This window comes from Humulus lupulus, chromosome 7 (genome assembly GCF_963169125.1).
Source record: "Humulus lupulus chromosome 7, drHumLupu1.1, whole genome shotgun sequence".
NCBI classification, from domain to species: Eukaryota; Viridiplantae; Streptophyta; class Magnoliopsida; order Rosales; family Cannabaceae; genus Humulus; species Humulus lupulus.
In genome coordinates this window covers 14,943,352-14,952,707 of record NC_084799.1, presented here as the reverse complement: position 1 = coordinate 14,952,707, position 9,356 = coordinate 14,943,352, and the positions used below count along the sequence as shown (strand labels likewise).

Here is a 9,356-nt window from a genome sequence, read left to right as displayed (position 1 = left end):
GCGCAATCGATGCTCCATCGATAGTATTTCGATGGACCAGTAAATGAAGGCGATAGTCCATCGATGGTACATCAATGTCATTTCGATGCTTGCATGATTTTCATTTTTTTTGTATAAAATCTATGAAATTTCGATGATATGTCGATGCTGACTTCGATGCAATTTCGATTATAATTCGATGGTACTTCGATGCTTTCTTAGTTTTAGTTATATTTTGATAAATCTATTAATTTCGAGGCCATATTGATGCCATTTCGATGGTTGTAGGAGCACATTAATTTGATTGTGATGCATTGATGTTAATTCAATGCTATGTCGAAGGCATATGTACGTGATTCAATTTCGATGGTATATTGATGCCATATCGATGCTGAACCAAATCAACATATATGACATCGATTCAACATCGATATTATATTGAACATAACATCTAAATTATATGTTCGCCCCAATATTGAAATTGCATCGATGTACCATCGATATGTCATCAATATACCATCGAAATATCATCGATGTATAATCGATGCTGATGGTTACCATCTGTACGCGATTCAATTTCGATGATATATCGATGTCATATTGACGCTGAACCAAATCAACATATATGACATCGATATAATATCGAAAATAACATCTAAATTAGATGTTCGCCCCAGCATCGACATTCCATCGATGTACCATCGACATTCCATCGATGTACCATCGACACACAATCAATGTACCATTGAAATACCATCGATTTTGGAATGACACACACATATTTTCAGATTCGAAGAACATATTAAAAAATGCAGAAAAAAACACCACACTCAACAACAGAATAGTTCGAATCTAATACCTAATTTCTTCACCAGTTTTGCTATGAAAATCGACAATAGTTGCTGTGAAAATGGCTATAAATAATGGATGAAAGAGAGAGAAACGTGTAAAGGGTTAAATTTTATTCCTGAGGGTATTTTTTTATCCAAAATAAGGGAGAAAACACATTAATGAGAGAAATTTTATGATGACATGTTAAAAAATTTAATATAATGCATATACTTATTATTTACTTATTTTTTTAAAAACCGAAATAAATACAAAAAAATTAATAATAAATATATATATATTTAGGAAATTACTCCAATAAGCAGGGGACAGATGAGCTGGTGCACCATGATATAGAATAACTCTCTGGAGCCTACTTTTTATGCGGCTTCCAGGTGTCATACAGCTGTATTATGCTTACTACGAAATTACGAAAATATCCTCAACTATTCCACTTAGTACCTATATGTCTATCCTATGACGACGTCGTTTTGATTTGTCGGTTTGATGCGTCTTGGGGATTGCCCTTTGATATACAAGGCGGAGAGTAATGTTCCGCCGACTGACCGTTATACCCACTCCAACGGTCACTTGATTGACTTAAATTCAGCAAAAGGACAAGGAGTCAAAGCTTTGACCTGGGGTGAAAATCGTCAGAGCAACTATATTCAGTAAGGTTTAGTTTTGCAATTTCGTTACTGTTTCGAGGGGCTTTCGGTAATTTCGCAAATGAAGAAGAGAATGCCATGAGGAGAAGAAGAAGAAGAAGAAGAAGAGAGCAGCTGTGTTTAGAAAGTGAGAAAGGTTTTGTGTTTTTTGACAGTTGAAGAAAAAAAAAATCTCCAGTTATTTCATGTGGGTGAGTTACTGAGTCATGGGCGAGTCAAGCGACTCAGTTTCCATTGACATTGATGTTATTCCTTTAGGAGGGAAGGTAATGTAGTTATCTAACAACAAAACCTACCAAAAACGGTTTAATCTTTTGTTTTTCGTTTGCTACACTACTACTATTGTCTAATACAAGCTGTATATGATTACCCATTTCTTTGCTTGTTTATTATTTATATTTTCGTTATTGGGTTTTGTTAAAATTTTCATTTCCTTCTCTCAATTTGACATTTTCAGGAATTTGTGGTGAAAACAAGCAAAGGTTCAATCTCTGTTTTTGTTTGTGGGGATCAAGAAAAACCAGCTTTAATCACGTACTCAGATGTTGCTCTCAACTGTATGCTTTCATTTTATTTTATTTTGTGTTCTGAGTTGATTTTTAGTCCTAGCTAATGTTTCTGCAAGTGGGTTTTAATTTGTTCTTGCTTCTGAATGACCATTAGTACCTTGAGACAGTTCAAGTTATTATATTTTTATCTTGAACATTACTCTAAAGAATATTTTTTTCCTCCCAAATTGGTTTTTGAGTTAAGGTATATTCCTGTAAGAATCTTTACGAGCTTTGAACTGCATATTGTGTTTTTTGTATTTCTTACTACTTGGTTGTTCTCTTTTATACAGACATGTCTTGTTTCCAAGGTCTGTTGTTCTGCCAGGATGCAGCTTCTTTGCTGCTTCATAACTTTTGCATTTACCATATTGATGCCCCTGGTCATGAGGTCAGTGTCAAAGTATCCAATTTCTTTTGCAGAAGCATTGTGTATTTCTCTATTTAGTATGTTCTTTTGGCCAAATTTAATGGAGTGTTCGTTTCCCCATTTGTTTAAGAGTCCTTGCAGTTAGGAGCTAATGTAATTTCTTCAGATGATCCACTTCTTAGCGTGGATGACTTAGCTGACCAGGTTGTGGAAGTGCTTGACTTCTTTGGGTAATCCTATTGGTCATCTTTTAATGCTTGTACTTTTTTGTGTATTGGGATTTACTAGTTGTTGGTTGTCATTTTCGGTATTTTGGCTGTATATTCAGCTTCATTATATGTGTATTTTTAAGCACAAAAGATAGTCATGCGTGTGTTAAAATTAAAGACATAGGAGGGTTTACTATGATTGATGTTTGGCATGAAAGTATCTTTGTTGTTAGTGCTGCTTTAATCTTTCTTTATCAAGTTGTTCTGCTGGTATAAAATCTTAATTATATGATATTTTCCGACTATGCTGCCCCACTACTTTTATATGTTTAATGTTAAATTTTTCTCACTGTTATCTATTCGGGGTTAGTAATTTATACTCACTTTTCAGTTGTCTTTACCTGTTTTTATGTTATTTAATACACGCTTAGTGCTATTGAGTGCACATTGTAATCAATACCTGGTTTATAAAATTGAATGTTCATTACTGTCCATCTTACAAAGGATTTTACCTTAATAAAATATTGTTGCAAATATTTACAAGAATAATCCTAGGTCCTTGATAAGATCTTACGTTAAAGGTATGCTTTACTATGGTTCCCAAATGTATACTTTTTGACTATATGTATATTTATGATTAAATCAGGTTGAAAGAGGTTATGTGCTTTGGTGTAACTGCTGGTGCTTACATCCTTACTCTCTTTGCAGTGAGTCACCAATTTTCAGATAACCTTTCATGATTTTTTTGTGGTGTTCTTATTTCATAATGTAGTTGTTTAATTTTCTTTGGCAGATGAAGTACAGAGAACGTGTGCTTGGATTAATTCTCGTATCCCCTATATGCAAAGCGCCTTCATGGGCTGAATGGCTTTACAACAAGGTTATCTCTTATTTTATTTTTTACCAAGTCAATATCACCATCAGTATGTATATTAAAGAAAATGAGCACTATGTTAGTTTTGATTAAATTCAAATATTAAGAAAGAAGAGACGGGAGGCATCCCTTCGGGCTTCCCTGTAATAGACACACTCGGTTTCACTGTAAAGACAAGCAAATTTAAAAAAAAAATTAAGATTAGTTTAATTTATTTGAATTTAAACTAACTTGTCCAATTATTTAAATTATATGTATCAAATTCAAATCCAAATGTCGGTGATAGACCAACACTATTAACTATTCTGAGGTCCTTAGATACACAACATATCTTATTTCTTATATACATTAGAGAATCTGAAGTTTTTTAGAAGTGCTATAGTAAGTGATGAGAGTTTGTGAGGTTGAGTGTATGAAGATTCAATGGCAGGTGGTTTGTGTTCTTTGATTCACTTTATATTACTGATCCATAATGGGGAGCTTGCAGGAAGTTTGGGTTGATAAAATAATTAAGGTACTGACCTGTCTTCCGGTTTGAATATGGATGCTGCAATGAAGTACTAAAAAGCACAAACAGAAATGTCATTATGACAGAACCCAACATGAATTTAAGTAGGAAGAAGGGCAGGACAATTTTTTAGTACATTACAGTGTTACCACCAATTCATATTTTAAAGCTGATTTGCGTGTAGAAAAAAATTTGAACTTTTGCCAGTGGTTTACCTTTGTTGTGTAATTGGGATTGATTATTATTGAAACCGTCCTTAAAAAATTACTTCAGAATATAAAGCATCCAATTTATCCTTGCTCATACCATTAATCTCACATGAGAATTATTATAATCATTAAACATCACTTGATTATTATTCAATGAAAAAACCATTTGAGTCTCTTCTTTGCTTAAATATTTCCTTAACTTTGCTTTGCAGGTATTGATGAACCTGTTGTACTTCTATGGTATGTGTGGCGTATTGAAGGAATGCCTCCTCCAGCGCTATTTCAGCAAGGTGTGCCCATTTTGACCCTTTTTTTGGAGGGGACATTTTTTTATTCTTCAGACTTTGTTTATAATTTTCATATTCTTAACTTTATTAGGAGCTTAGATGTGGTATGCATGGTGCAGAGTCAGACATAATACAAGCTTGCCGAAGGGTAAGGAACATCGGTCTCGTAATAGATTATGCCCATGCACTTGTTTATAAATAGTGCTGTGAATTAAAGGAAGTGGTAATTATACGTGACTTCAATATCTCTTGCTTTCTTTCATGACATGTTTGCAGTTATTGGATGAGAGACAGAGTTTGAATGTCATGCGTTTCCTTCATGCCATTAATGAGTAATACCCTTCTCTCCTCTTTCAAAGATTACTCTGTAGATTATTACAATTTTCTTCTTGATTACACCCTATCAAATGCAAATTCTAATAATGTCTCTGATGAATTTTTTTGGCAGGAGGCATGACCTTACAGAAGGCTTCAAAAAATTACAATGCAAGACGCTTATTTTTGTTGGTGATAGTAGTCCATTTCATGCTGAATCCTTGTATATGAGTACCAAAATGGATAGGAAAGGCTGTGCGCTTGTTGAGGTAATAGACACTTCTTAAAATTTTCGAGTAATTCTGATATTACCAATAAATTCAGTACGTCCCTCCTTTTTTCCTCAAAGATCTTAAATGGGGTTCCTTTGTTTCCTTGTCAGGTTCAAGCATGTGGCTCATTGGTAACAGAAGAGCATCCATACGCAATGGTGGTTCCGATCGAGCTGTTCCTGATGGGATTCGGCTTCTATCGTCAACAACATTTTGCTTCCTCATCAAGTAATGGTTCAAACCCTGCTAGCCCATCAAACCGGACATGCATTGCGCCGGAACTTCTTTCTCCAGAGAGTCTGGGGATTAAACTCAAACCCATCAAAACCAGGGCAGATATTGCTATTTCACAATAGTGAGAAGATATTCTTCTTCTAGCCATTTTGTTGCAACACAGAGAGGGGATCGCAATCTCAACCTTGCACATAACATATATAAATAATATATAGCCTATGATAGTTGTATAAATAATTCTTTAATTACAGGATAGTAGGGCTGAGTAGCAAATTCATTAATTTATATTATTGTTTGGGATAGCTTCAGATTTTTGACAAAATTAATTTGTTTTTAGAGTTTTGATTGTAGGTAGAAAAATTGTTTAGGAGAGTATTCTTTGTGGGAAGACCCCATCTTGTTCCACTGCTGTGAATCTTATTTAATTTGTTGTTGTGCACATTTATATTTCTACTTTTGTATGTAATAATTCTCTAGCAAAATATCTACGGTGATGAGTTGACATTGTTAGATTGGTTATTTATTTGTTATTGATTAATAATTTTATTATTATTTAATGGTTGTTTTTTCAGCAATTCGGTTATTCCTTATTTTATTGCTATATTTCTGTAAATTTTTAATAATTATGATAAGTATTTTTCTTAAACAGCACCTATTTTTTTGCTCTTTGTTATAGAATTTTATGATAAGTATTTTTCTTAAACGACACCTGTATCATCAAATGAACTCACTTTTTTTATAAAAGAAGTAGACGAGAGAGGAGAGAGATAGAGAATGTGGAGAGTAGAGAGTAGAGAGTAGAGAGAGAAAGTCAAGCAGAGGTACAAGAAAGAAGAGGCTGTGGGGACTATGGATCTTCCTCCGTTCACCACGTCTTTCCCTTTTGAATTTCAGGTATGTACTGTATATATGATTAATTAATCTCTAGTTTTTCTTCCACCTTAATTTCTAAATATTTGTCCTCCTTTTTTAAAAATGAGTATATTGTTGTTGTTTGTTAGTCAAATATTAATGATGAATTTTTAGGCTACAATGTATCTTAGTATATTATACCAACATGAATTTGATTTATCATAAAACATATTATCATGAATGAATCAATTTTTTTTTATGTTTTCTCACCATAAAACATATTATATAATCTAACAGTTAACTTAGACTTTGCAATTGTTATTATTGATAGGTTCTTGTTATTGCTCTGTTTCAGGATTCTCTCGGCTTCAGTGATTATGCATTTGATACTTTTGTAGCCCAAATTGATTGGCAAAACTTCACACAAGCCAATAATATGTTTACTTTTCGGCCAACGACTCTAACTCCGCCTCAATATAATCCGTTGTTGTTTATTAATGGTGGTTCTGTCCTGGACACTCAACAACAAACAACTAACAACTGTGTAGGCGAAGAAGAGATTGCTACTCTTCCAGCAGCAAAAAGGCATGTGGTTTGAATTTCTCGTTAGTAAACAAAAACATCAAACTGTTGTTTGATGTTTTGCAATTTTCAGGCATAAGTCTGAATCTGATAGAGAAATCTTGGCTTGCAAAAACTGTAATTGCAAGAAGTCCAATTGTTTGAAACGGTGAGTTATTTGATTATTATAATTTATCAAATAGCCAATATTCATGTTTGATTTTTAGACATTAATGTCTAATAGAGTTCCAATGGCATGTTTTGGACAAAGTATTCTATAATCATTTGTTGTGATATTTCTTTTGATATGGGCGACAATTACAATTTTTACTTTCAATTTTTGAATGTAACATTAATTTGTTCTCATAGTTTTCTTGCTGCTTATTTATGTAGGCGCTGCAGATGTTTTCTTTCCGGTGTATTTTGCACAGGGTCTTGCCGATGTCAAAGTTGCTCTAATAAACCTTGTAATAGAAAGATTGTTGAACAGAAACGAAAGAAAATTCTATCAATGGACCCAAAAGCATTTACTCCTAAAGTAAGTAGAAGTTTTTACAATGAGAATTTTTTATAATATTTCCTTAGATTGCATTAGATGAGCTTTCAAATTCTACAGGCATGGCGACACATGGCTTTGACAACCTCCATATTTTTTCTTTTCATTTAAGTGTGTGTAAGGGGATTTATTTTAAGAGAATTACGAAAACACATTGGTGGTGTCTAAGAACACATGATAATATCATGTCGCTATTAGTATAATTAAATTTAGAGTCTTACCGATTTTGATTTAACAAGTTATATGAAAAATTGGTGACCAATCATATAGTGCCACTTCATATAATATTGGGCATAGAACAACTTTTTTATGCATTTATTGTTATGGCTAGCCTATATGAAACTAAAATTTAATTTAGATGTCAAGTTCTTAAGAGATGTGTCCATTTATTTTATTTATAAGAAAGTTGTTATTGAAATATTTATATTCTATACAGATTGAACGAAATGCAACCTCTTCTTCAGCTAAACATAGAAGCGGGTGTAATTGTAGGAAAGGTTGCTCAAAAAAATATTGTGAATGCTTTAAGGTATTTTAATAGCTATTTACATACTTATTAATATAAAACTATACTATTCAAACAAAATATTAAGAATTATTTTTTTAGAAAAAACAAAACTTTAAAATGTATTATAGTTTTATAAAATTTAGAATACTTATATATATATTTTAAAAAATAATTAAAAAAAGTCTCAGAAAATATTTTATTTTATTTTTTTCTCTCTATTTTCTTCTTCTATTGATTGTGTCGTGAATTTTATGTATTAAGGGCGAGGTTTCATGCTCTGAGAATTGCAATTGTACGGGATGCAAAAACAACTTTGGTGAAAAAGATAGTAAGTTTTTTTTTTTTTTTTTTAATGTTTTTGAGTTTATAGTTTTTTTATTTAATCTCAAGAGATATTATTCATGATCTTTAAATAGGAACTGAAATAGAAAGAGGGATCCAAGTGACTAAACCAGAGTTTGACAGGTATTCCACTCTACACATTATTACATTTGATAAAAAAAAAGTATATATGTAATGTATACACACTTTGAATGGTTTCTAAAGTTTTTTTTATTTGACAACAGATCTTGGGTTACACCTGTTGTCGAATCATCATCAAAGCTGCAAATGATTCCTGAAAATGAAGCTCTTGATCTATTGGAGTTCAGTGGTGTCATTATCAATTCGACCTCTCCTAACTCCAAGAGGGTTTCATCTCGTGAGGGTATGGCTGGTGGAAAGAGATTGTTTAAATGAAGCAATCCATTGCTTTTGTTATTTTTGGAATCTATTGGTGCAGTTTAAAGCATTGGAAAGCATTCCAATGCACACAAATAACTCATACTGAATTTTATTTTATTGTATTTCATTCTCATTATGCTCCCAACAAAATATTATGATCCAGTTTGATTTTGATAAGATATGGAAAAAAAATAGAGTTATGATCTAATAATTAACATTTTTTAAAAATCCACTTGATCTTTAGATCTACAAAATAAAAGAAAAATTGATTAATATAGTATTCGATCTTTCAAGCTATTTCCACTCAAACATAAGATTATTAGGAGACATTTGATTAGAGGAAATGAAAATAGAAAAATAAGAATGAAAATGGGAAAATGAATAAAAATGAATGAAACAAAAATTAATATGAACAAAAAAAAATTGATAAAAAAATTATTTTAATATTTTATTGGAATGACATTTTAACATTCTAAAATGCAAAAAAAAAAAAAAATTGATTTATTTATAATTCATTCCATTACCCACAACTAAACATTATCTTATCAGCACTCTTAATGGTTAGTTTAATATTAACTATTAGATTAAGATCAATGATTTATATTTATAATTGTTAATTAATATTTCTAAAAATAAATTCTGATTTTTTCAAATTTTTGGAAGGGTTACCTGATGAAATATGTGTATTTATTATAAAAATATAATATTGTAAAATTTTCATTTTTCAAATACATGTCAATTTCTAAATATAATTAGTGTTTCTCATTGGTTGGAAACAACATTAATTATGACAAAAAAATAACTAAATTCGAAATTAATGTAGGAAAAAAATATTTATCTGTTAGTGACTAACTA

General features: G+C 31.6%; 2 protein-coding genes across 2 annotated transcripts; both read left to right on the top strand.

Annotated features, from left to right (window-relative positions):
• The first annotated feature begins 1,581 nt into the window (after positions 1 to 1,581).
• LOC133790773 (protein NDL1-like) lies at positions 1,582 to 5,811 on the top strand. Its single transcript, XM_062228533.1, has 11 exons — positions 1,582 to 1,741; positions 1,933 to 2,032; positions 2,317 to 2,414; positions 2,535 to 2,623; positions 3,249 to 3,309; positions 3,396 to 3,482; positions 4,406 to 4,483; positions 4,572 to 4,628; positions 4,757 to 4,812; positions 4,929 to 5,064; positions 5,178 to 5,811. The coding sequence occupies exons 1-11, from the start codon at positions 1,682 to 1,684 to the stop codon at positions 5,421 to 5,423; spliced, it is 1,068 nt and encodes a 355-aa protein (XP_062084517.1). The 5' UTR covers positions 1,582 to 1,681; the 3' UTR covers positions 5,424 to 5,811.
• Positions 5,812 to 5,941: 130 nt separating this feature from the next.
• On the top strand, positions 5,942 to 8,979 carry LOC133790775 (protein tesmin/TSO1-like CXC 7). The gene is made up of 7 exons (XM_062228534.1): positions 5,942 to 6,195; positions 6,509 to 6,883; positions 7,108 to 7,252; positions 7,707 to 7,799; positions 8,040 to 8,106; positions 8,195 to 8,243; positions 8,345 to 8,979. The coding sequence occupies exons 3-7, from the start codon at positions 7,226 to 7,228 to the stop codon at positions 8,514 to 8,516; spliced, it is 408 nt and encodes a 135-aa protein (XP_062084518.1). The 5' UTR covers positions 5,942 to 6,195; positions 6,509 to 6,883; positions 7,108 to 7,225; the 3' UTR covers positions 8,517 to 8,979.
• Positions 8,980 to 9,356: the final 377 nt, after the last annotated feature.

Bases quoted from the DNA above. Each gene is read 5' to 3' on its own strand.
- LOC133790775 (XM_062228534.1), top strand. From the start codon at position 7,226: ATGGACCCAAAAGCATTTACTCCTAAA. The intron at 7,253-7,706 runs GTAAGTAGAAGT...TATTCTATACAG, and splicing joins CAAAAGCATTTACTCCTAAA to ATTGAACGAAATGCAACCTC. The intron at 8,107-8,194 runs GTAAGTTTTTTT...ATCTTTAAATAG, and splicing joins CAACTTTGGTGAAAAAGATA to GAACTGAAATAGAAAGAGGG.
- LOC133790773 (XM_062228533.1), top strand. From the start codon at position 1,682: ATGGGCGAGTCAAGCGACTCAGTTTCCATTGACATTGATGTTATTCCT. The intron at 2,415-2,534 runs GTCAGTGTCAAA...GAGTCCTTGCAG, and splicing joins TTGATGCCCCTGGTCATGAG to TTAGGAGCTAATGTAATTTC. The intron at 2,624-3,248 runs GTAATCCTATTG...TGATTAAATCAG, and splicing joins GAAGTGCTTGACTTCTTTGG to GTTGAAAGAGGTTATGTGCT.